General features: G+C 39.7%; 2 protein-coding genes across 2 annotated transcripts in view; one reads left to right on the top strand and one right to left on the bottom strand.

The window, feature by feature from the left end:
- The window catches only part of nos1apa (nitric oxide synthase 1 (neuronal) adaptor protein a), a 209,744-nt gene that overhangs the window by 1,869 nt on the left and 180,693 nt on the right, over positions 1 to 27,182 (bottom strand). The window contains exons 11-12 of the mRNA XM_073476516.1: positions 2,410 to 2,606; positions 1,779 to 1,903 (exon numbers count right to left, since the gene is read on the bottom strand). Coding sequence (XP_073332617.1) covers positions 1,779 to 1,903; positions 2,410 to 2,606 — 322 coding nt within the window. The remainder of the gene's footprint in view (positions 1 to 1,778; positions 1,904 to 2,409; positions 2,607 to 27,182) is intronic.
- Positions 23,623 to 24,740, top strand: LOC141004694 (acyl-CoA-binding protein homolog 1-like). Its single transcript, XM_073476350.1, has 2 exons — positions 23,623 to 23,916; positions 24,711 to 24,740. The coding sequence occupies exons 1-2, from the start codon at positions 23,623 to 23,625 to the stop codon at positions 24,738 to 24,740; spliced, it is 324 nt and encodes a 107-aa protein (XP_073332451.1).

The following is a 27,182-nucleotide window of genomic DNA, read 5'->3' as shown; positions in this document are numbered from 1 at the left end:
TCTGCTGCCGTCTATGTCACGTTTTTTTTTTTTTTAATCAATTGACGATCTCAATAATGCCTGGTTTTAGTGGAGTTTTTTGTTTTTCCCCTGGTTGTCCATGTTTATCAAACCTGCATGAAACAACATGGTAAGAACGTACGAGGCGAAGTAACTCAGAAGTGTTTTTAGAAGCCTTTTTTCATAACACTGTAGTTTCACCATGGCAGACCGGCGTCAGTAACATCAGCTGTTGCATAATTAAGTTGCCTTGCATAAGTGCAGTCGGACTCTGTCGGCACAGAAGCTGTCTTTTTTCGTCCTTAAGTCCTTATGATTCTCCTTTGCATCTTTGACATAAACTCAATGCTGTTTCCATCAAGGTCAGGGAAAAAAAAGACACAGGAAGCAACTCTTCAACTGCACCCCGTCACCCCGCTGTTTTGGTTCAACCTTGTTTTGATTTTGTATTTTTACTTAATCAGGACAAAAACTCAGGCACACTGTTCACTTCAACTCAAGAATGAATTTTAATAACAACGTTTCAGTATCAGGACCTTCATAGCCCGATGAAGGTCCTTGTACTGAAACGTTGTTATTAAAATGTCCTGATTTTGTCTGCCCTTGGTCTTCTCTCACGCACCTGTCGATCCACTGGTGTGCAAAAGTTCTACTCTGTGAAAATTTTAATTCAAAAATACAAGTTTTATTAAAATAAATCAATTATTTCCTCAGTTTTCACTTCAAATACCCCAGAAATGAAGTCTTCTTTCATTTAACAGTAGTAACGTGGGCAATGGCACACTAAATAACGCTGTATTGGCTTATATTCTTAAAGCAACAACCCAGCAGAAGGGTTCAGTGACAGTTTTGCTTTTAACCAGGAGAAGCGGGGGGACAGTTGGATGTAGCATTAGCTGCTAATGCTAGCGTTACTTGCCTTGCGTTCACTGTTCCTCTTGTGACTTAACTCCAAATCCAAATCCAGAAATACATAAAACCATGAATGAGTTGAAGAAATTACTATGAAGACGCTCCTGAATGTTCTGAGCTGCATATTTCACCTCATGCATCCTGGTTTCAACAATGTTGAGGCTGTCTGTTTTTATGATCTCTCAGCTCCACCTGTCCGGATCAGTCAGTGGTCCGGCAAAATCTTTCCATGAACATCACTTGTGAATTAAACTAAATCTATTCACAGTTCAGTAAAGGCAGACACATGAGAGCAGAGCTGCTGAAAAATGAATTCTGCTCAACTGATCTTGAGTAGAAGAGACAACAGATCAATGAATGCTTCTGGAACAAATCCCCAAATACAGACAACCTGGGATGTGTGAGTGTGTATGTAAGCAGGTAATGAATACACAAGTGGCTGAAAAGTTCAGTCTGATTCAATTTCAGGCATCTCACAGGTGCCTTTGATGTGTCATTATTCATTTAAAACCACATTTCACAGGAAAAATCTTAAATCATTCACCTTTTTTTGGATCCAGTGCCTAATTTACACTGACAGACACTTCACTCAGGGCGGGTAATTGAATATATTCGCCTGTTAGATAATGTCTTTCAGTAGTTTTATCATTTAATTAAGTATGCGGCCTGTCTGAGTCAGAGTGAGGGATTAAACCAGCAACCTTTGAAATACGATTCGGAAAATTAATTTAGGAGAGTGAATGTTAAATTATGCTGATTTTGGGTTCAGGGTGAAAATGATGATTATAATTAAGTTCTTTCCTCACAACACATGTATTAAATAAAAGTTTCTGTGTGCGTGTGTGTGTGTATGTGTGTGTGTGTACCTGTTTGCAGTGGTCTGGTTGAGTTGGTCCATACAGCTCCACACGGCACCAACGTTCTTGTTGACCTCAGTGACCCCGATGTCCCCGAGGTGGCTGGACTCCTTTCTTCTCAACAAGTCATTGACCTGAAAGAAGGAGGGAAGGAAGCAAGCAAGGAAGGAAGGAAGGCAGGAGAAAGTAAGGAAGGCAGAAAAACATCAGAAAGCAATGAAGGAAGGAATGAAAAAAAAGAAGGAGGGAAGGATGAAATGGAGGAAGAAAAGTACGAAAGAAATAAAGGACGGTAGAAAGAACGAAATAAAGAAAGATAGATGGGGAGAAAGGAAGGAAGCAGTTAAAGCAAAGGAGGGAGGAAAGAAAGAAAGAAAGAAAGAAAGAAAGAAAGAAAGAAAGTAAAAACAGACAAAAAGATGGAGGAAAGAAAGGCAGAAAAAGAGGAAAGAGAAAGAAAGATGGACAGAAAGAGGAAAGAAAAGCAGAAAGAATGAAAGGTACTGTTTAAGTAAATATAGAAATGAGCTCCACTTAAGCAACAACAAAGTAATGAAATTGACTCTATGACTCAGATATTCAGAGTTAAGGAATAGATGGCGTGCCGACCTGCAGAACTTAATACTCGCTCTGCACTAACCTTTGCGCCGACAGCTTTGCCCAGATTAATTGCATTCTTAAGCCTCTGCTGGCCTCCGGAGGATGGAGAGTCGACGGAGCCGGAGCCCAGGTTAGGATTAGCTGATGCTGGGGAGCGTCGGGCCGAGGTCTGCCCTGGCCTGGAGGTCTGAGGGCTCTGCTGCTGGGCAATGGAGTTCTCAAACATACTTTGATCAACTGGGGAGGAGAGAGAAGACAGGGGAAAGAACGACAGGTGAATACAAAGCAGGATTTAACAGAAGATGATTTTACAGCACATGTTGCAAAGTTGCAGACCCTTCAAGAATTAGAAAATATAAATGGGATGTTCTTGATGTTTTTGAAGGGAAATTAAAGGAATACTCCACTGAAAACGCAGGAATGCTGTTCATTGGTTCCCATATGTTTGTCACTTTAGGTCCAAAGTGGAATCCAATTTAACTGCTGCTAATACAAGTTGATGCAGCCACAAGAAATCTACAAACTTTTCCCCTCTCGAGTGAGTACGTGACACTCAAAAGGCAGGATTTTGATGGCGTATTCCTTTAAGCTACCATGTCCTGTTACTGATCATCATCACAAACTCAAAGGCATTTCATGGGAATGCATAAAACATATGAGGGACAGATGGTGCTGCAGTAACACTGTGTGCATTGATCACAGAATAATACATAAAACAAAACTGAACACATGCACATAAATATCAAACACACCAAAGAAAAATGAAGCAGAAATGAACCAAAATGCAGGATCAGAAACAGCGAAACATAAAAGAGGAGCTCAGGTGGTTTTCAGCCCACTTAGGAGAGAAGATCTTACCTCTTGGAGAGAAATGTTTCTCGGAAGGCATTTAATGAGACATAAAAGCATCATATTTCAGATCATTTTACCTCTAATAGATGCAGATTATCTGCTTAGACACAAAAACGACAAGAAGAAGAGTCAGAAGAGGTAATGGGTAAGAGTGCAGTCTGGAGGAGCCGCATAAACATATCTCAGAGATATCGGCCAGATAAATGGAGAGAAAATATCCCCATTTGGAATCAGAATCAGACGAAGCATCAAAATCTGTAACCTTGACTTCCCTTTGCACACAAAAGCATTTCACTTACTCAGCCAATCGAGAGATCTACAAGAGCACATTAGCCAGAGGCCAGGGGAAATGTGATCCAATGTTATGAATCTACAGGATACAGAGGGCACTGACAGTAACTTCAAGCAGACAGAGAGAGAAAGAGAGACAATATACATTTACTTTACAGCATGCAGGCGCTTATTCATAGGAGACATATTATCCTAAATCAATTTACTACAGCAGAGAAGTGAAACCTGAGGATATTACAGTCAATGTAATTATAGTAGATAGTGTATCTGTGTGTGTAGGTCATAGATGGCCACATTCAGACCTGTTCTGTTATCTGTCTGTGTATTGTGGGTGTATTTAAGATGGTGTTTTATAATAGGACAGAGTGTTTGCAGCTGACTCAGGGCTGCAACAGACAATTATTTTCATTATCGATTAATCTGCAGATTATATTCACAATTAATGGATTAATCGTTTAGTTAAAATGTCCCCAAAAAGTGTGAAAAATGCTCATCACGATTTCCCAGAGCCCAAAGTGATGTCTTAAATTTCTTCTTCTGTCCAAAACCCAAAAAGCCTTCACTTACAAATCCTCACATTTAACAAACTGGAATTAGCAAATAACATTGACTGTTTTGCTTGGCTACTGACGCTGAGGAACATGGCCTTACTGCTTTTAGGCTACTAAAAAAAGCACACAAAGGAGTGCATTGGTGTTAACCTCTGATTAAATATGACCCAGAAGTCTAATTAGATTAATACATATAAGTTTGAAGGCTTATTAGATAACATATATAATACAATGAGGCAGCTAACTGTCAGATAATAATAATAATAATAAATTATTGGCCCATTGAAACTGTGATACAAAAGGCACTTAATCTACATGCTTTATTCTTTGTTCAGAGATCTGTTAAGGTCATTCAGGCTGTACTGACTGTACATCAAGGTCATCAAGTGATCTGAGGATCAATAGCGACACACTGCACAGGCTATAAAACATCCTCATTGATCCCACCAGCCAACAAGGTCACATATTCCTCCCTCTTTAACTCCTAATGGAGAGGTAATGGATGGACTTTGTAATGTAGTGTGCCCCTTGGAGGACTTCATGAAGGACACCAGAAAGGGACGATATTTGTTCAACATGCAGAACAATGTGCTCCGCAAAATGTATGTATAATTCAAAGCATCTGATGTTGTGATGACTTGTCTTCTAGAAACTCACACCGCTGAAAAGGTGAAACCTGCTGTTTGGAAGTGAGCCCAGGTGTCTCAGTCTGGCTCATTTACACACAGATGTGATTTATCATCACTATTTATGACCATTGCTCTGCTGGACTGTCCCTGAGCCAGCAGCTTTCAAAACTCTTTGCTCTTCCGGCTCCTGTATACTCTAAACGAATGCAAATTTGGCGATTTCTCAAAGGCTGTCAAATAAAGTGCTTCCTACAAATGCCAGTGTGCCCGCAGTGACTAGAGGTCAGATTGTCTCCACAAAAAAGAGTAACAGTGAAGGAGATGAAGTTGGAAACGATGGTGAAATTTAAAGCCAAAGACAACTCAAGAGATATTGAAGTTATAGCTGATTATACAAGAGGAAAATCATTTTTTTAAGATTTCGCTGTGTCACCATTTTTTTGGCATTTTGCATAAAATGGCAGGGAGAGAGGGAGAGAGAGAGAGAGAGAGAGACAGAGGGATAACATGCAACGTGATCCCAGGCCAGACTAGAGACAGTAAAAATATGCAAAGAGTTAGCAGGGGACGACTCCACTGGTTTCAAAAAGAAGTCTGATTGTATGTAAGCATATGAGAAATGATCCTACATTTCACTTGATCAATTCCCTCGGTCTCAATCGCTAGTTTCAAGTCTTATTCAATACAGCATGGTGTTGATGTTGTAAATTATGGTCCCATTTAGAGTAACATAGATACTAAAGCAGGTATGGTTTAGCACGTGACTACCTTGTGATTGACAAGTTGCTAACGTGGTGTTTCCTCAGATTCTAGGTCCGATCCAATCAGGATATCATCCCCAGCTCCACCCTCTTGTCAAACGTAGTCACTTCTTGCTCCAAAAATCAAGATGACAACAACGGTTAAGGCCGAACTGGGAGCTTCAAAACACTAGTCAACAAACCAATGGGTGACGTCGCGGTGGGTTTACACTTGGGCCAGAGTCAAACTGGGGATGATGAGGTTATAAAGTATGAGTCTTTACCACCTGGCTACCAGAGGGCTCGGGAAACTGATTTTCATATTAACATCATAAAACGTAGATAATACGTATAATTTAAGTAGCTTTAGTATCTTTGATTATCTTCCAGAGCAAGACACTGCTTTCAATAAAATACAAATCTTATAGGCTATCAATAATTCAGTTTAACACACAGGCACAAGATGTGATCATCTTTAAGAGAAAAAGAGGGCAAAGATGTTGGTTATTTGAGGTGCGTAAATATAATCTTGTTAGGAAATGAACATTTACATCACAAACAGCTGCCATCTGATTGGTTGTGAATTTAAAGGTCACCAGTAAGACAACATTTGGCATTTTTCCACATATTGTTAATAAACAGCTGAATGAGACTGTGTGAGAAGTTCTGAAATTTAACAACACATCACCTGAGAGTGTGTAGGGATTGAACAGACCCACAGTGTTTAATGTTTAGTGGGTTTTGGCCTGATTGACGTCGGGCCAGTGACCAGGCACTTTTCTTTGGTCACAATCAAGCCAAATTGCTTCAGAGAAGTTGTAAATTTTATTCGTACCGTCAGCTTTACTCCTTTGTGCTCTTTTTAAATTAATTTCTTTCCCCTCCACTTCTCTCTCTCTCTAACTTTTGAATTTAAATTGACCACCAGGCAGCACTCAGGGAATTGTTAGACAGGAAACACCATGTGACACCTAAGCTCCTTTGACTATTACAGTGAACAGCCTTCTTTTCTCTCTCTCTCAGTGGGTTGATCAAAAGGCACTGCCACTTCTCTCCAGAGATAATGTTATTTCAATACCCACAGATTGAAAGATCTAATGTTATTGAGTCCTGTTTCCTCTTGACAGGACGCTCATTCGCTGCTGTTTAACAGACACTGTCTTCAATTTGTCACTTCCTGTGCTGAGATTTCCCTGCAGAGTCTGAACCTCACATCTGAGAATTACATTTGGGCAAACAGTTAATTTATAGTGGAGACGGGACAGTCCTCTGTGCCTCAGCTCCAGTGAGATTCAGGCTGATGAAACAGGTGCTTTTTTTCTACAAGTCTGCTTACTGAAGCATTAAAAATAGAGAAGTAATTGTTAAATCACCCCACACTGCAACTTCAACAAATATTTCAATGCTGACTGTTTGAAATCAAACAGTGTGATGTAAGGTTCAGCTGAACTTTCTAACATTCAGTTTTAAACTTAGTAATCACTGAATAAAATGACACACTCGATAAGAGGTTGTTAAACCCACTAAACATTAAACACTGTGGGTCTGTTCAGTCCCCACACACTCTCAGGTGATTTGTTGTTAAATTTCAGAAATTTCATCACATGTAATCTGTGTCTTCCGCTCCCTGCAGAAGAAGCAGGAAATACAGTGAGAAGATAAACAGAGAACTGGAAAAGAGACATTTCTCTGGCACAAAGCAAAGTGGTCAACAAAAGTTCAGCACAGAGCTCTCACTCCCACTCATGTACCAGCAGCAGGAGGTGAAGCTGTATCATCTGAAATAATAACGCAACCTTCGGCAACATTGGAAATTCTACCGTAAAAGGAGAATTCCATTTAATCCTACAGTGTAATTATGGTTAAGTCTACAAACCTGTGTCTGAACACGTCTTGTCTCAAAAGCACAAGAGTCCAAACTCCAGCAACAGTGAAATGAGCAGCTTTTTTTGTGCTTTCAAGTTTTTTTGTCTTTAAGATCTGAGACAAAATCAGAAATGAATATAATAACAGCTGATTAGTGGGGATATTTTCAGAACATCACAGTTCTCCCTCATAGCCATCACTGTTACCTCACCCGTAAAATGACAAGCAGCAGCTGCAGCCTCATTTTGAATAATTGTCGCCTTTGCCAAGGAGGTTATGTTTTCACCATGTCTGTGTCGTTTGTTAGTCCATCTGTTGGTTGGTTGGTTGGCTTGTCAGTGCGATTGCACAGATTTCTGACCGGATTTCCACAAAACTTGGATGGAGGATGGGTCCTCGGATCTGGATAAAGGGATGTATCCAAAATCAGACATATTTAGGTGGCTGGCATCTCTGAGTACAGGACTACTGAGTTTGATGTTGGATTAAGCTTGATTGCATTAATAGGCACTGTTGGACCTTGGTGGAGGTATGTGCTCCACTGAGTGCCAATCTATTTATTGTTTATGACATGAGAATATCAAACATTTTCTGAATTCAGCTCCACAAACATGACTTTTTTGGACAATTTATCACAGAGAAGAAACAACTTCTTTACACCAACTGCTCATTTCTGAGGGGCACATGTTTTAATGATTCATTGAGGAATAAAGAAGATAAATAACCAGTTAATCAATAATGAAAGTAATTACTTTACGCCTGGGTTTTCAAATGGTGTTGTAGTCAGTTTGGTTAACATCCTGTAACAGATGAATTCTTAAAAAAAAAAGAAGACATAAACATATATTACATATATGACATATGTTTATTTAGTGCCCAAAGGAGCCCAGAGGAACTGGGTAATGTTACAGTTTTGCAGGTGAGCTAACAGAGCTGCTGTTAGACCTTCAGATGAGTGAAAAAAAATCCACCCTGCAGGTGCACTATTATCTCTGTCAAAACAGATATTTGTTATTTCGGTGCTAGACTGGGTGTCATCCACAGCTACTTCAACTGTTAAACAAATGTCCCTGCGTAATCTGTATTTATGGCATCATGTTTAATGACTTACAGGCCAAATTCTGGTGATCACAGTGTGATTGCTCCTGACATAAGGCTCCTCACACCTTGATAAGAAGTGTTTGCTCCACAGTACTGTCAATCTTTCACTGCAGGATCATTATTCACATCCTCTATTTTAACAAAGAATAATGATGAATCATTGTGTAATTGTGATTATAGTTTTACATCATGTGGAACTTGTAATTGGCCAAATCAGCTCTCAGCGGCCTCTCAGGCAGCACCTCTGTTACTTCGGCTCGACTGCCAGGCAGTCAGCGTGAGGATGTAATTATCTTAGTTCAGCTTTGGCGTCGCCGATCAAAGTGCCAAACTCTTAGCTTTGTTCTTAGCTGAGGGTAACCCACTTCTGTCACGAAGACGAAACACACGCACACGCACACACGCACACACACACACACACACACACACACACAAAAACTCCTATACTTTTTGTTGAGACTTATAATATATGATGAAAATATAAAATATTTAATAAGTCTCTCAAGAAACCAATTAGTCTCATTTTGATTCCATTTCTCTAAAAAACTTTTCCACTGTTTGAAAATCTGTAAACAGAAAAAAATTCTTTAAAAAGCTCTATTGTCACCTGTGGATATCAATTGGCTGGCTGAAGAAGAGCATGTGAAACAGTCAGAAATCTAGAAAAGTCTAGTAAGTGGACCTTTAAGTTAAGATTGTTTTGTCAAACAGGCTCAACTTTGCAGTCAACATGGACGAAGAGTCCTCGAGGAAAGAGAAACAGCTACAGTTCCAAAGCAGCTTCACAGCAAAAAAGCCTCGCAGCATTCTCCTAAATAACTGAAGTAGCTGGAGACTTGTTTTAAAAAATACAAGCTTGTCCAGTACAATCAAAGTCTCCGGACGCACCTCCTACGCAAACATCTCCAAATGATCCATGTGTACATTTACCTTTGCCATTGTGAAGCTCGGAAAGTATGTTCCAGCCTTCCTCTAAACTAAAACTGAAAAAGTTTAAAGTAAACATGGTGCTCCGGTTTGACGACAGCTCAGCTATCTGTTAGCAAAAAAAATGACAAAAAAATGGAGATAAATGCTGGAGAAATTGTGATTCTGTTTCTCATCTGTCAAAGCAATCAAAAAACAGCGAAACAACAAAATATTCATAAGTATTCATTTACATTTTTTAATCAAAGTTTCACCTCGTCTTTTCTCCTTGAAACACTGAATTGATTGCATGTTGACCAGAGGAGAGTAATGATGCTGTGGTGCAACAGATCAGAGCGAAGCTGCATCAGAGCGAGGCGCTGCGAGGGCAGAATGTGTGAGACGAGTGTGACCTGAAACACACTCACTCAGAGACACAAGCACACTAATCCTCAGGCCAGACAGGGTCATTATCACTGATGGATTAAATCAGAGCTCCTCACTTGCCTACATTAAGATATGCATGTGTGTCCTGATGTGTGTGTGTGAGGCAAACTATTCATGTAAGTGAGGCAAATCATGTCTGAGGTTTGAAAGGAGGGAAGAAAAATACCTCCCGCTCACTCAGACACACACAGAGACGGGAGGTAGAGCCCCCCATCAATTTTTTACCTGGGTTCATTATAACATGAATGATTAAAGTGGGTCAGTTCTGGTGGGGGTCTGTCTGACTGATGAGGGCCATATGCAGGATTAATGGAAGAAGTTTCTGATTCACCTGACTGGTTTCACCTGATTTAGCTTTCAAATCATCACTGTCTGTCTGTTGTAGTCATTTTCTACTTGGAAAGTGGATTCACTGGAAAGAAAGTAAAACATATCTAATATTGAAGATACATATCAATGTATGTGTATATGGGTTTCAAAGGTTTTTAGACGGGAGGGTTTGTCTGGAGGTACAGTAATCCAAAATCTGAACACTCAAATGAATTTGATATTTATTAGACCAATAAAATACTCAACTACTCATGTGAGCATTTCCTGATCCGTCACCTTTATGGTTAAAATCATGATCCTTAGAATTCTGATAATATCAAAAGGACGGTTCACAATTCATGGTGGCAGTTACTCAAACACATTCTCACTCTTCAGCTTGGTCAGTGGCCTTAAGCTTCACACTACGACACTCTACCTAAAGACCTGAAAAGCTCAAGTTAGCAATAATACATTAGACTAATAGACTTTCAAAATATAGCTTGCTGTCAATCAGTTCACACATTAAGACATATTATGACTTTTGGACCATTACTAACGTTGTCAAACAGTGGAGGCTTGGGCCCCAAAACTACTAACTACTTACGTATGTTCTGCCACATCACTTACCTAACTTGTTTATTTACACAAGTTTGTATATTGAATTGTTGATTGTTGTGTTTTTCATATTTACTTGTATTATGTACTTGTATGTTGGGACCCCCTCGGTAACGAGATGGTCCTTATGATTAAACTTGCACAACACATTTCTATTGGACTATTATTTTTGGACTATTTGTTGGATAAGACACGTCACCTTGGACCCAAGAAAACCTTGAAGGAGAATTTTGACTATTTTCACCATACAAAAAAAGCAAAAAATAACGGAAAGGTTATTCAGCTATCGAAATAATTCTTACTTGCAGCTCTAGTGAAGTTAAGGCAACTATAACTATGATTAGTGTAAGACTGCGGCAACGATTAAAAGGAACCAGTACCACTGGTGAGAGAGGGGATGAAAACAACGACATTTGGTGGACAAAGACACTTTGTACACCTGACCAACCACCTCCTGAAGAGATTTTGCAGTCCTTAAACTGTGAACATTTTACTTATGAAGTTACTTATACAACAAAAATATCATCAGAGATCTAAATAAACGAGCACATCTTGAAATTAAGATGCCATATTTTGATGTTTCTAATTCCTAAATTATTGTTAATGTTCAGTTGTTTAATTAGTTGAATTATCTTCAGTACTCTCTGTATCAAGCTTATCTGCAGCTTATTCTCCGGCTTAATTTCCCCATAAGACATTCCACTGGTTTGATCTAATCTAATTAGCTAAATATGCTTTTCCTCTACACTCAGCAGTGCATGAGGAGGAACTGACAGCTCAGCAGTGAACTCTGAACTCTGCAGAAGTCTGACGCTCCGTCTACAAAGCTGATCCTTCTTCCTCTTGTGTCACAGCTGACCTGTCCTCCTGTTCATCAGCAGGGGCTTCCTCATTGTAAACAGAGCAGGGCAGCAAACCTTGAATTCCAATTCCTCCAAAACATCTGTCAGCATCTGTCTTGTTGTGACAGTCTTGAGCCTCCCAGTCTGACCCTCAGTCTCAGGGGAAAACAGAAGCTCCATTAACAAAACTGCCCTGTCCCCTCCGCCTCCTCTTCTCCTTCTACCTGAAGTAACCTTTTCACACACGACACCTTTGTGTTTCACTCTGGGATCGTTTTTTGGGCAGGAGCAGCATTTAGTCACTCGAACTGTGGAGTGAAACTAATACTAATGAAACTCTGAAACAAACTTCTGAATGTGCAAAGCTAAAATTCTCCTTCACAGCTAGCACTAATGATGTCCTGCTATAGAATTGAGCACATAAAATGAATTATCCCACATAATCTTCTCTGAATCAAATACAGATCACATTTTTTCTAAACAAGGATGTCAGACGAGGTGAGACGACGAGCACTGACTGTTCTATAGAAGAGCAATTACTGCAGCACAAACCTCAGTCTCGGCCTTGAGCCTTTAAAAAGGGCACTTCAGACTTTCTAACTTAATTTTTTTAATATTTGGTTTTTAATGTTTCACATGTGCTTGTCAAGGAATTATCAGAAATGGGAGCCACCTTCGTTTATCCATCTGTGCAATAATCAACTAAAAATGGATGGTCACTGGGAAGACTGGGAGTCTCTTCTGATTACAGTTGTAGAGACCTTCAGTCCATATCGTGACAAGTGTCAAGTCAAGCATGCAGCGATTGGTTCTTATAACGTGGGATGAAACTTGAAAACACAACCCAGCTAAGTACGAGTTCTGCCTGTTTGATGTTGTTGATAAAGGTTCCCTGTGGAGTTTGTAGTAAACACACAAAATGTTCCCCCAGTGTTTCACAGTGTGTGTATCCTTCAGGCTTTATAAACCTGATGAGTGTTTTTTCATTCCTCATAAAACTTTTGCACTGCCAATGTTTTGTAGGAAAATATAACCTACATATTTACACCCATGTTTGATTGCCAGCCTTCTTCTTCCATGCTTTTGTTGGCACAATGCTACATTTTTTGGCAGCAGTGTATCATGCTGTGTATGTGTGTGTGTGTGTGCCAGAGATGTGGACTGGAGTCGATTTGAGTCGCTGTTTCGATGAATTGCAATTCAACTTGAAAGCAAATAAATAACTTGGGGCTCATCTTGATGTCTCAAATGATTTCACAGTGTTCATTTTATGTTTGAGTATTTGTATTTCCACTGATGGTTATTCAAAAAGTAGACATACTGTATGCTGCTTCAGAGCCTGACTGTGCTCAGCATACAGGTAGACATGGACGGAATGTAACAAAGTTTGACGTTATAGTCAGTTATTCACTATTTATGAATATTTTATTGATGGAGAAGAAATTAGGATATTAATAAATTATTGTTATGTTATTTTTTGTCTGTTTGATAACATTAATTCAATTAAATACCAATAATTACGATACAAATTCAATTCATTCGCACACTATTTGACCAGGATAGATAAATCGGCAAAAAACACAATTAGCACTAATAACTTGTCTTTTCTTTATTTATTATACTGATAGTGCAGATTGCATAGACTAGACTAGGGACTCGACTTGACACAATATGTGACCTGACTTGACCTGATTTGTCCAAGAAGAAATGACTCGGGACTCGCTTAAGACTTGGACCAAATGACTTGAGTTACATGTCTGGTGTGCGCACAATACAGACAAATGGGCACCTGCTCTTACAAGCTTACTTACACTTACTTTAAGTGTAGTAAAGTAACAAAAAATGTTCTAAATAGAACGCAGATAGATGCATTAGTGATTAGTATTTTAAAAACAGCAACATTTTGTTCATGTTATTTAAGACTACAATAATAAACTGATCTGTGTGAATAATGGTGCAGGCAGCAGATTAAAAGAGCATTATAATGCAATTGTTGCATCATAATCATCAGAGATATGTTGCAGAGCAGCAAACCAGCAAGTGAGTGAGGACGACATTGTGCAGACGATGAAAATGATACATTTTTGGTGTTCTGTGGTCAATTTCATCAGCTTGATAACATGTAAAATCATCAAAACTGTCAACTTGGGCAAAGTTTCTATTTGTTGGATTGTATTGAGACTTTCTGCATCCAGGACTATCACCATTAATCACACAAACTGGCTATGAGATTTTCAATAAACCAGCAGCATACGGAGAGAACACAACTAAATGAGTGATTTATGAGTTGACACATGGCTGCTTTATCCATCTCCTGAAAACCAATTGAAAAGCCTCTATTCTTTCCATTGCCTTTCCCACTTTAGCATTACTGCACTCTAATGTTTCCCTTTATTATGGTTAAATGTGAGGTATTTTTCTTGCAGCCTTGCAGACAATTCACCTCTTCTCCTGTTGTGAACTTGCAGACCCTATTAGAGCTGCACTTCTTCTGTTTATAAAAGTGAGATTCAATTATGATGTTATTCTCCACATACTCTGGCCTAACCTTGTACCTTACTTTCAGTATTTCTCAATGACACAAACATGTACAGTGGCATTAGTGTGTCCTCTGAACAGAAGAATGTCAGATAAGGAGAGAGCGGAAAGTGGAAAAGTGACAACAGGAGAGGAGAGACCTCGGCAGTATGAGAGGTGGTTGTGGATGGAAATTTGTGCTTAAGTTTAAATTTTCCCAAACTAGAGAGGGTTTTACGGGTCAGCGAGAAAGACTCGAGGCAAATGTTCTCCATTTGAATAAACACATTCTATAGTCCCATCACCACAAAAACTGTTAAAACATGCAGGCAAAATGCATTTATTACTGAACATATAGAACTCCTGAGGCACTGAAGAGTCCAACCAGACAAAAGTTAACAACTCCAGGCTGAACAGAAAGTGAGCGTCCTGTTCTATTGAACCTTAAAGAACAGGTAGTGATACGAGCAACCCTTTACCACCTAAACACAAAACAATCAATATGACTGTAAAAGCCTCAAAGGTTGCATATAATTAATAAGACTATGAGGCTCTGTAAGGCTGTACTTACTTACAATGATAATTCAAGCTAAATGCTGATGATTAGCTATTTACCAGCCAATAAAAAAGTGAAATTCTGACCTGACGTTGGTGCTGGATTAAAGGTTAAATGAAAGTTATTGCAATTTATCCTGAGGGAGACATACAGTACATTTATGAACAAAGTTTCATTGCAATTCATCCAACAGCTAAAAAGACATTTTAACTTTATCATATTTTTTCAATGTCACTCAATTTCCTACAACTGAACCCAGATAAAACCAAGGTCCTTCTCATTTGCCCCAATATTTTTTTTTCCAGCAGTCACTCCCTGCATCGGCTCTCTGTCCACCCATGTCAGCCCCTCCTTAAGAAACCTTGGTATAACCTTGGACCAATATCTCACCAAACTTATACAGACCTGCTTGCTCCAAATCAGGAACCTCACCAAAATCAAACCCATGTTTTCCACGAGAGATCTTCAAGTCCATGCACAAGTTTTTGTTACAACTTGGTTACTGTAATGCCATCTACTCCTGTCTCAATCAAGCAGCTCTCTCCCACCTTCTAGTTGTTCAAAATGCAGCAGCCAGATTACTCACTTTATACTACTTACTATCACTTTAATCCTCGCATACCTTCACTGGCTCCCTGTGAAATACAGAATTGATTTCAAGATACTTCTCATCACGTACAAGTCCCTACATGATTCTGCCCCTTCGTACATCTTTGATCAACTACATCCCTATTCAACCTCCAGACACCTCAGAACAACGAAGAGGTCTTTTAACTGTTCCCCATACTCTCTGCAAAGCTACGGGAGATTGTGCCTTCGCTGTTGGTGCTCCATCCCTCTGGAGCAGTCTGCCTCCCTCAATTAGATCTGTTGTCCATTTATAGTTAAAGCTTGCTTTCCTGTCTGTAAATTATGTTTTTTTAATTATTTATTGCGCTTGTCATGTATATATTTTCTTTTTTCATTTGTTTGTTGTTATTTTGCTTCCATTGTACCCTGTGAAATACTTTGCAACTCTGGTTTTAAAAGGTGCTATATAAATAAAATGTTACTTATATGGTGGAGACAATAAAATTAATTCATGAATGTCATTACAAAATGTTGTGCCAATCAAACTCGTAGATTTTGAGATATTTCACTGGATAAATGAAAAATTTGACCTGCTGGTGACAGGAGATGAAAAGTCAGGGGTTCACCTGAGCAAGTTGGATTCACCCTCTCGGCATCATGGGTACATGTGCCAAAACTCATGGTAATCCATCCAATAGCTGTTGAGATATTTCATTTTGGACCAAAGCAAAGTGGTGAACTGACTGACAACATTGCCATAAAATGACACATTTTGCAGCGTAGCATTTCCAGACTTGTACATGGTGATATGTCCACTGAAGAAGTCTTGCTGCTAAAGCATCAACAGTATTTTCTTTTCTGACTCACTGTGTTGCACTAGATTTCAAAATTAATGACGCATGGGAAGAAACCCGTCATAAAAGATGCTGCGATACTGTTCCAACCCCTCCCACTTACTGCGGCATCAACAGACCACAGTGCACTGCAGCCGCAGCACATGTTCTGTTTTAATTAAAGGGAACAACAGCTGGGAAAGCTTGCTCTCTGTAACTTACTACACTATTACCATAATATCATGACTACCCTCTGCACATGCATATAAAACCCAACAGCCACATGGAATGACATTACTTCACTTATTGGCACTTGTTCATAAACATTCTTGGAAATTACTGACCAAACTAGAAGAATTCCAGGCAGAAAATTGCTAACTAAATCGGAAAACAATACCTGATCACAACTGAGCAACAGCATTTCAGACATTATTATACCAAAGTATATTGTGACTCTACTGCTGAAATAAATTTGTTGTGAAAGCTTATTTAAAACCATAAGAACAATACTGTTAATCTGCAAAGTTATAAAACTAACATGATCTAAAATGTAGGTTATACTACTGCTCTGATGACAACAGGAGAAACAGGAGGAAAAAAAATGGGATAGCCTAAAACCAGACTAGAGGACTGAAGGTTGTAGCCAGACATGTTTGGGTGCCTTCAGCCTTATCTGTATCAAAGTCATCAGATCAATAATTCATTCGGCCATTTGCCACATCACTGTCTGTCTGACCCCGGGGCTCCTGGGAGTGAGCGTCTGAGAAGCAGAAAAACGAGTGTAGCTATGAATGAAGCAGCGAGGGGCACTGAGGCAGCAGGAAAATAACAAGTCTGTCGTTCCAGCCATTCAGTTTCTCTCCATCTTCTTTCTGAATTTCTTTGTGTGCCTTGGTGTGTTTTTGGCCTCATACTTCAATCCTTCTAAGGATGTTTGTAAAGAGTGGAATTATGTTGTCACCCTTGGGTTTTCCTAAAGCAGAATCCAGGATTTTGGATTGGAATTTAGATTTAATTCTAATCTAGAGGATTAGTCTCTTAAGGGTTCAAATAAACAATATTTGAGGATTAGCACACTACATTAGAGGTCCACCCAAACCCAGGTACAAGAGACCTGACCTGGGACCTGTACGGGTTTGGATCTATGCTTTATACATTTAGTTTCGTCTGGGTCAGTTCCTTGTTCTATTACCGTGGGTCTCAGGTCTGTTTAACATTATGTGTAACACCAATGTGGTTCCAAGAAGACCCAGTCATGATCAGCCAGTAGAGAGCACAGATGATAACAAAATAATGGATAGCAATGAACGAGCAGCCGTTATCATACTACATACTACATCATACTACTATAAATGGCAAATACTCCAGTTGCCTTTAATATGCAAGATGCAAAGCTGATTCAAACTTTTTTGACAGCAATTGAACTTTTTAGCTTCAAAGTAAAAAAAAAGTGGATTAGCCATGCTGTTTCAATCAGCACGACAAAAAACCTGGATGTACCTTACTAAATTTACCGGCAAGGATGATTATTTTATGCGCCATCTCTAGTCACATGGGAATAAAGGTACTTAGGTAATTAGACCGATGCTCAATTTTTGGAGCTGATGCTCATAAAGATGTTAGGGGGTAAAACATTTCGATATACATATATTGGCCGATACACACAAATTTTTTAGATATGGTTGTCATACTACTGTGAAGATATGTAAAAGAGGCAGGATAATTTACAGGTTAGCAATAAACATATTTGTCTAAAAATCCCTTAAAAAAGGTTTCGGCACATAGTGTACAACATTTATGCTGATATCTGTGATAGGCCATATCAGTCAGACTCTAATACTAACGTTACATTAGATAGGACAAAAGTTTTGGTTTGACAACTTTTAAACCAATGTTTACTTGTTAATGGCAGTCAGCTGTGAAATTGGTTTCGGGTCCGTGTCTCCTGGCCAAACATTTTTTGGTTTTGCATGAGTCCTGGTCCCAGCATTTAAACAGTAGCCGGGTCTGTTTCAGGTCTTGAATCTCTCAGTCCTTCATGGATCCAGGTGCAAGCCTTTAAATCACAGACAGGTTAGGTCTGGATCCTGATTGTACTTTTCTGGGTGTTCAGGTTTAGGAATGAATCTCTGGCCCCACAAGGACCTCTATACTAAATGGCTAAAAGTGTGTGATATGTGATTGTTGAACATGTCGTTTTAGAATCATGAGCTGCCTCCTCTCTTTTGGTTTCAGGCTTTACACAGTTTTGGAACCTGGCTGCATTGATTTGCTCCCATTCAGTCACAAGAACACTGATGAGGTCTAACAATGATGATGGGTGATCAAGTCTGGCTTGCAGTCAAGTTTTCTAGTTCATCCCGAAGGTGTTGGATGGGTTGGTGTCAAGTTCTTCCGCACCAAAGAGGAACAACCATTTCTTTTAAGAACTTGCTTTGTGTCTGTGAAACTGTCACGTTGAAGAGAGAAAGGGACAATCACAAAGGGGCCTCACAAGTGAGACAAACTTTGTGTTTTTTTGCGTTTGCCAATCTGAGTTTGTTTTGAACGAGACAACATGAACCATGGGGAGCTCGTACGTGTCTGTGTGTGTCTTATCTTGAGACTAAGTATGACACATCAAACACTAAAAAAAAAATTAAATATCACGGACTAAAAGCTAAAGATGATCAAAGGTGTCTCCTGTCTTCCCCTCTTCAGTTCTTGCTCGTCTCAGTGGGACTTGTTCTCTTTAAGGTTGATGTTAACATTCATCTCCATTTTGAATTCAGCGTGTGTGTGTGTGTTATACTTGTCATATTTCTTTTGTAAGCGTATATGTGAAGAAACACAAAGGAAGCTGTATAAAAAGGAAATGGGACAAGACAGACGGGCTGACGGACAGACGTGACTGAGACAGGCCATCAGCAGCGCTGCGATCCAAGATCAGTTTGCTCTTTTGGACTATTACATCTGGAGCTCCACATGTTCCAGATTACATACTATGCCAAGCTGCTCAGCACTGCATCATGGGAACATCAAAGCCAATCGCCACCAAATCCAGATGTCGACCCACAGCTGAAATCTAGTCAGAACATGAGCTCCGCTTTGCACAAGTCCCTGCTGCCTTGAAATATGTTTGCACAGTGTGAATGGTCAGGAAAATGCAAGAAAACTGCCTCCACGAGGAAGTCTAATCTGATTTAGCAGTGGCAGCCAAGAGGTTAGAGATGAGAGTGGAAAGTCGCCAGTTCAAATCCAACGACCTGATGGGAAAATGTGGTCAGGGACTGTGAATGTAAGGCTGCAGAGGGCAGCAACGATTTCATTATCGTTTAATCTGTCAATTATTTTAAGTCTAATTATTAATTGTTGGTCAATGAAAAGTGCCCATTCCAATTTGATATAGCTTAAGGTTATGTCCATAAAGTGCTGGTTTTGTCCAAAAAAACACAAAGAAATTCAATTTACATTAATATATAAGAGAGGAAAACTTAATTTAAACTTAATTTAACCGTCTTTCACAGTCAAAGCAGTCTACAGAGCAGCTATGTTTGTTAGATTCTGTATGAATCCGTCCTGTTTTGCTCTGATCATTAAGGCTCAGAGGATTAATTGCTCAGCTTTTTAAGTCTTTATTTATACCCTCTGCTCTTCTGGTGCAGACGTGGTCATTAATTTCAGCACTGCGATGGTCTGTTTGTTTTTCCGTGACCCCTCATGTGTCCGTCAGCACTAATACACATTAAGCAAACAACCTCAGCTACCTCCTCACAAGCACAGGGCACATTTAATTAATACTCTGTAGCTGGTTGTGTATCTGTGACGCATGTGTGTCTTAACTCTTCATGCACTTCCATCTGAACAGACTTAAAATAAGATGAAGTCAGAAAGTATACTATGTGGAAACTTAAAAACAAATAAGGCGGACACTCAAAATTCACACCCATACAACATCTTATTCTGAAACCATTAATCTGCTGTTATAACAGCCTCCACCCTTCTGGTTACCATCAGATTTTGGATCCTGGCTGTCATCTTGGAAGATAAGGTCTGGCTTGTAGTTAGAAACAGAGACTGGGATATCCACAGACTTCTGCCCATGTGATAAATACTTTGCTACTTAGGCTGTTCTCCAGCAGTACTCCTAGCTTTTGGTGGGTAGTTATATATAGACTGAAAATTTATAAAATATCAGACATTTTCCTATACTGTTTATACAATGGTAGTTATCACTTTAAAATCTATAGGTGTATTATGCTGTTGTAGGCAATTAGTAAGACTAATTCTGGCTAATTCTGACTAATTTTGGGGCGGCAATAGCTCAGTCCGTAGGGACTTGGCTTGGGGACTCAAAGGTGGCCGGTTCAAGTCCCACTCGGACCAAAAAAAGAGTATGATGTGGACTTGTAATGGAGAATACTAGTTCACATCCTGGGCATTGCCGAGGTGCCCTTGAGCAAGGCACCGACCCCTAACACTGCTCGTTGGGCGCCGTTGCAGATGGCTGCCCATTCACTCGTTCTCCTCTATACACTGTGTGTGTGTGTGTGGGTGTGCATGCATGTATAACGTGAGTGATAAAAAGAATTTCCCCTTGTGGGATTAAAACAGTATAATAAATAATTCACAGCAATATTGGATCTTTAAATTATTTTTTACTTCAAGCTGATGCAAAACAGCCATTCATGTGTGATTACAGCTTCCATTAACAACTTTTTAACCTCACTGTATTAAATAAATGAAATTAAATACGTACATTAGAATAAACCACCTTGCGCATTCACACTCCAAACCAATAGGGGGCAGCACATCACCAGAGTAACTGTAAACAGCTGCTACCTGCAGCTGCTATTATGTAGTTAGCTCAGTTAGCCGTGCAGCTAGTGGTCCGGACTGTGAGCACAGAGCAGTGGAGGAGTGTTGGTGCTAACACGGCTAGCATAGGAGCTTTGGACCGTGAAAGGCCGGGGCTAGCTGGTTAGCATGCTTACTTCAGTAGATATCTCTGTAACAATACATAGCCTTCATAACATCAAAATGCTGAAAATAGTGTGTTTCGGCAAATGCAGTATGTATTTTAGGATGTTCCTGTTTGGAAACCCAAAACATGAGAGGAGAGAATGGAAATTCATATAAATAACCCCTGCAGCTCACTTATCGCTGAGCATCTGAACTGTTACAGAAGAAATTGTATCTGAAATGTAACTTCACTTCCTGCATGTTTCATGGGCTGTTTTTCGGTTGGACTGATGTGATGTGACTAAGTCGACGAGTGAGGAAAAATTCAGTTTGGGCCTAAAAAACTAGGTTGTCTCGTCTGTACAGTGTGTTTAGGATACTTGTCCTGTACTGTACTGTTCAACTAACATGGATGTACACATCCTCCAACATCTCAAAATTAAAGTCAGCACTTTAACCTCAGTGTAAAGTTAAAATCCAATTTGCTGCAGAACAGAACCAACTGTCATAGTTGTATTCCTTAAAGACTGCACCTGTGTAAGTTCTAACCAACCAGCAGAAATATTTTTCAGATCCAGAGTTTGTGTTTGTGTGTCAGACATTGCTTGGCTACATCCGTGGTTGGTGTCCGCCTGTTACTGTGTGTAGTAAAGTGTGTCCCTGCAGGTGACAGACTGAGCTTGTAAAGAAGCATATTGATCTGTGCTGCTCCCTTGCTGTCCCAGTAGTTAACCCCAGTTTCAAACAACACATGCCTGTGACAGGGAAATCGATACGAGTCACCAAAGCGTGCTCTGCTTGGTCGCACTGGTTGGCAATGTAGCCCTCAGATGGCAACGACAAGCCCCATCAGACAATTAATTAATGCTGAGCGCAGGGAGGAAATCACAAGAGTGTGAGAGAGAAGAACTGAGACAGAGATCAGGATTTGAGATCTGCTCCCATGCAGATGAAGTATAAAGTACCTTAAAATTACCTCCATCTTTTCCAACTTTAACATTAAAATGACAAACACATGAATGCATGGCCTGTTTCAGAATAATATGCATTATTCTGCATAATAAGTACTTTGACCTATGGTACTTTGATGCTAATACTTTTTCGACTTTTACTAGTAACATAGAATTTCTGCACGGTGGCATTACTGCTTTTTCTAAAGTACAATATCTGAGCGACTCTTTCACCTCTGCTGCTGGGTGCTAGAAACCCATTATGGTATCAGTCAGTCACCCAATCTGCCTGCTGACACTGAAGTTTGGTATGACCACGAATGACCTCTCATATGCCCCGCCAGACACCAACACACCGTCTTCTTGCAGAGTTCGACTGTATCCTATAAATTCATTAGATGGTGAATCAATAACTAGTTAAGACTGGAGGAATATGTTCAAACTTTGCTGAACCTGCCACACAAACACACACACAGAGCTCACAACTGAACTAATCTACCCTCTGCCTCTGATCTCATACAAACTGCTGAACAGACTGTTAATATTAGTCAACATCCTCTGAAAAGCTGCTCCTCATAACTCTTTCTTCACCACAGGACCTTCACATGGGGATTACTGACCTCCAGCATCACTGTCAAGGTAAGGCCCGGGGGCTGTACTTGTTTTTGCAACCACACAACATGAATCACTAATAGATGAATCAGCAGCAAGAGACTGTTTAGAAGTACAGTATGTCTGGCATTTTGGAGAGGTCGGAGGAAGAGCTCGGTTCAAGAGATGACAAGAGGATAAGGTGAAGGTCGAGCACATGAGAAAAATATAGATGATATAAAAGGGAGGGAGAGGAGAGAGAACCGAGAGTATTTACCCCAGAGGCTAGAACAGAGAGATGTGTCAAGAGCAGCCTGGAAATAGAAGAAGATAAAAGGTTTGGAATAAAGAAGTTAGGACATGGTACTGGCTACAACACAAGGGTGAGATGCAGAAACAGATACAGTTTGTGCCTGTGTGGGTACACTTTGTTTAATTTCTAAATTAGAGCTGCAATGATTTTCAAGCAAAAATGTCTAACACTTGTGGGTTTCAGCATCTTAAAGGTAGGGAAGGTGATTCTGGAGAAAGATAGTTGATTGTTGAGTCTCATTCTCAGGTTGTCAAATTCCAACGCCTTAGGTCAGAGTTTTGGGCCGAATACCAACCCAAAGCGTCGGAATTTGACAACCTGAGAATGAGACTCAGCAAACAACTATCTTTCTCCAGGATAGCCATTGTGATGAAGGAACAATCTGAAGACATCACTTTGGCCTCTGGGAAATTGTGATGAGCATTTTTCACAATTTCTTGACATTTTATAGAATAAATGATTAGTTAATTAATCATGTAAATAATTGGCAGACTAATCATTAATGAAAATAATTGTTAGTTGCAGCCCTATTCCAAACGTATGTAGTGGAACATGATATGGGAACAGAAATATGACAAAAATAAGGAAATATTGACTGGTTAAGGTTAAGACTAACTTCAGGTACAGGTCTGACCCTAAGTTTAATGCAAAATGCCAAGAAGTTTGTGTACACAGATTTCACACAGGAACAATGTGCACCAGGTCCAAAAAGAAATTGCACATTTCAATGTGTTATACTTTGTTTCAGTCAAAAGGTAAAAGAAAGTTTTGGGTTCACCCAATCTCGTTAAGGTGACAGGTTAAATTCTTAAGGTTAATTTCTCACTGCCGTCATGACAGAATCATTTGAAACAGCAGTAGAAGAGGCGAAGGTGCTGAAACAAAGGCCAAACAATGACGAATTAAGTGCTTTATATGGTCTGTATAAGCAAGGCACAGTGGGGGATGTTCACTTCGATTGTCCAGGGTTTTTCGACATACCAGGAAAAGCTAAATGGGATGCATGGAACACACAGAAAGGCTTATCCAAAGATGAAGCAAAGGCTGCCTATGTTAAGTTGGTTGAGGAGCTGAAGGAAAAATATGGAATCGATATAGAGTTTCTCTACATCAACATTTTGGGAAATGTACTTTATTTCTTGGCAGGAGCATTATTGTATGTTTGCAAAGCTAGATATGAATTTAAATGATTTTATACTTACTTGATCAGTTACCTGATCTGTTGTAGCCTCAACATCAAAAAGATTGATGTGGACAGACAAAAAGATGCCAAACTTGACCTTATCTTCCCCTCGATCTTAAAGTGTCTCTTAATTGGACTTGGGTTTTACTTGGTTAAACAATCCTCTGACAGCAACATTTACTTTTAATCACATGAAATTGCATCTTTGTTGTGCAAGAAGCTGTGTAAACAAAGATATATAGAACCTCCACTGAAAATTCTCCATTCTGATAGAGGTTTCTGATAAGCAAAAGAGCTTGGAGTTAGTGTCATTGTGCAAAGAGTAAGTCATCCATTTCAACTGTGAACTGTTGGGCATTATCCATTAGTTATCAACTGGTTGGTTGTGTGTGAATATTGTAAATTCTTTGTAACTTGGTGCTGAAGTAGTTTTATGTTGAGGTTTAAGCATAAAATTTGACAGGTCATGTTGACATCTCATATTGTTGTTTGAATGGCTTGTTACTGTATGGACACCAGCCTCCTCAACTTCAGGAGAGGTGACAGCTCATCAAAGTAATTTCAGTGCTGTGTAGCCACTGGACCTTGTTAAACACCATAGACTTTCTCTTGTCCTCACTCTCTTTCAAATTGTCACATTCGTGGGTCGAGGGCAGAAGAGAGAGGACATAAGTAATTAAAAATAAAATCACTTAATAACTCCTTCATATTATCACTTTCATACTGCCTGTTCTCCAGACACGCCCTTGTCTCCAGACGTCCAGGTGACCTCTCTCTACATAAATCACAAACGTGATTGAGCCTGATATTGAAGTAATTTCTTACCTGAGAATGTAATACATTCTTTGATTAAATGTAATTCCTGAATCATGCGATGGGGTCACCTTTTGAAATTATTGCAATTTCAACGTGGAGATGTGCTTAACTGACAGTTTATTGCAACAGATCTAAATATATTTTTGGTTGATTTCAAAGGCTGCTTCATTACATTTCAAATTACTAGACTATGTGACGTTGATTGCATCAGTTGCTGAAACATGATTTAACTGGCATTTTTATAGTTCACAGATGAGGCATCTGTTTATTCATATCTTCCAGCTGTGAGCGCCGTTCTTATCTTTTGCCCTGATGGTGAGCTGTCTCACACGTTTGTCACTTGATATTTTGTACCTTGAATTAGATGCACAAGTCTTATGTTTATGTGTTAATGTCATAGTTATAATTGTCATGTTATTAAAACATTTTGATGAAAAGAAACAAGAGAAGAAGAGGAAAAGGGTAGACGATGAGACAAGAGAGAGACAAAGATGTGGCGGAGTGTTTGTCAAACAGAGAGGACATCATTCATTCTGTTCTCAGTTTGACACACATGTCTGATCTGTGTGTTGATCTGTCATCTGGTTCAAACATCTTACATTACAAGTGAGCACTTCAGGGAAACTGACAGACTCTCATTGAAGGCAAAAGAAAGACATAAAGCTAAGAGAGCAGTAATTATCAATGCGGTTTCTGGGAATCTTTGAGCATGTTTGAGGTCATTTCTGGCAAACGTTTAGTTCAGTTTCAATTTAAATGAAAAGAAAACATCCCAAGGGGAGAATGTAATGGTGGGAGCGCCTTTGTGGCCTGTAAGGCGCCGGCCATGAACCACGATGTCCACAGATCGAGTTCAGCCAGGGACTTTTGTTGCCTATATCATTCTCCATCTGTCTCTCCCTTAATTTTCTATCATTTCTGTAATAAAGACCACATTAAGAATGGAAATTTAATTCAAAGTCAACAAGTAAAATCTTCTTATTGTGGTAACTGGGACTTGAGATCTTCATGGGCCCATTAGGTCCCTATTAATTCAAACAAAACTGGAACCCGAGATGGGCCAAATCAAAAATGACCTGATCAGCCACAATATAAAAACCACATCGAAAATATTGTGTAGGTTCAGCTCGTGCCGCCAAGACAGCTCTGTCCCGTCGAGGCATGGAACAAGACCTCTGGGGATGTCGTCTGGTGTCTGGCACTGGGACGTAAACAGCGGATACTTTTGGTGTTGTAAGTTGTGGGGTGGGGCCTCCATGGATCAGACTTATTCCAGCACATCCCACAGATGCTTGATATGATTGGGGAGTCTGGACGCCAGGTCCGCACAAGTGGACTTGCTATCATCTCTGATTAGATGGTGCATCACCATCATTGCAGGAGAAAAGCTTTTTATTTCAGGCATTTCCTTGTTTTGTTTCTTTTTTGTTGACTGTGAGTTATTTTGTAGCGCATCATGCTGCTGCTGGTGTTGATGCTCTGTCTGGGGTTACCGTATAGAGTCCAATTATCTTTTGGTCCAGATCGGGACATTTGTATTTTTACCTTTGCCAAGGAGGTTATGTTTTCACCTGTGTCTGTTTGTAGGTTGGTTGGCTCATCAGCAGGATTACACAAATACTACAGAACGGATTTCCATGAAACTTGGATGGCGGATGGGTCCATCCCAGTATAGACCTCATTAACTTTTGGTGTGGATCGGATAAAGGGACAGATCAAGGAATTGTTTCGCACTTTCTTTAACATTTGGACATTTTTGTTGATTTCTCGGGGAACAATGCATGGACCTTAATGAAAGAAATCAGACACATTCTAGTGGCTGGTATCTAGAAGTGAGTATAAAAGGGGACTGTTTGGCCTTGGCAGAGGTATACTGTAGGCTGGTTTTTCACAGGTTCATTTCAGATCAGGTCCAAACTTTGGACTCATGAAGACATCTGACATTCTGCTACTAAATGTCCAGATGGTCAAATGGTCCTCTTTGGTCCTGGAGTACTTCTGATAGAATGACTGTCCCAAACAACAACAAAGTTGGTACAAATTTCCAAACAAACTTTGAGAGAAAAAACATTTCAGATTGAATCTCTTTTATCCTGCGACGCAAACACCCTCAGGAAGCGAGTGGCTAACTGGGAGTTAGTCTACTGGACTCTCACTATATTGGTCTGATCCTATCAGGCTAAAGCTCTTTGCAAAAGATAGTGAGCACATTGAGAATTGGCCTGATTTCCCTCTAAATCTCTGCAGCATCTACTTTTGCCAAATACTGGCCTGTCTGCATTGATATGACAGTGCTCTGATTAACTGTGGGTATAATACGCAGAAAGAAAACTCTGTGGTCTTCCTTGTGAAACAAAATGAACACTTTAATACTGCATTGTGCTTGGAAGCCAT

Source organism: Pagrus major, chromosome 11 (assembly GCF_040436345.1).
Source record: "Pagrus major chromosome 11, Pma_NU_1.0".
NCBI lineage: Eukaryota > Metazoa > Chordata > Actinopteri > Spariformes > Sparidae > Pagrus > Pagrus major.
The sequence above is the reverse complement of the archived record's forward strand: the minus strand, read 5'-3'. Positions and strand labels throughout refer to the sequence as shown.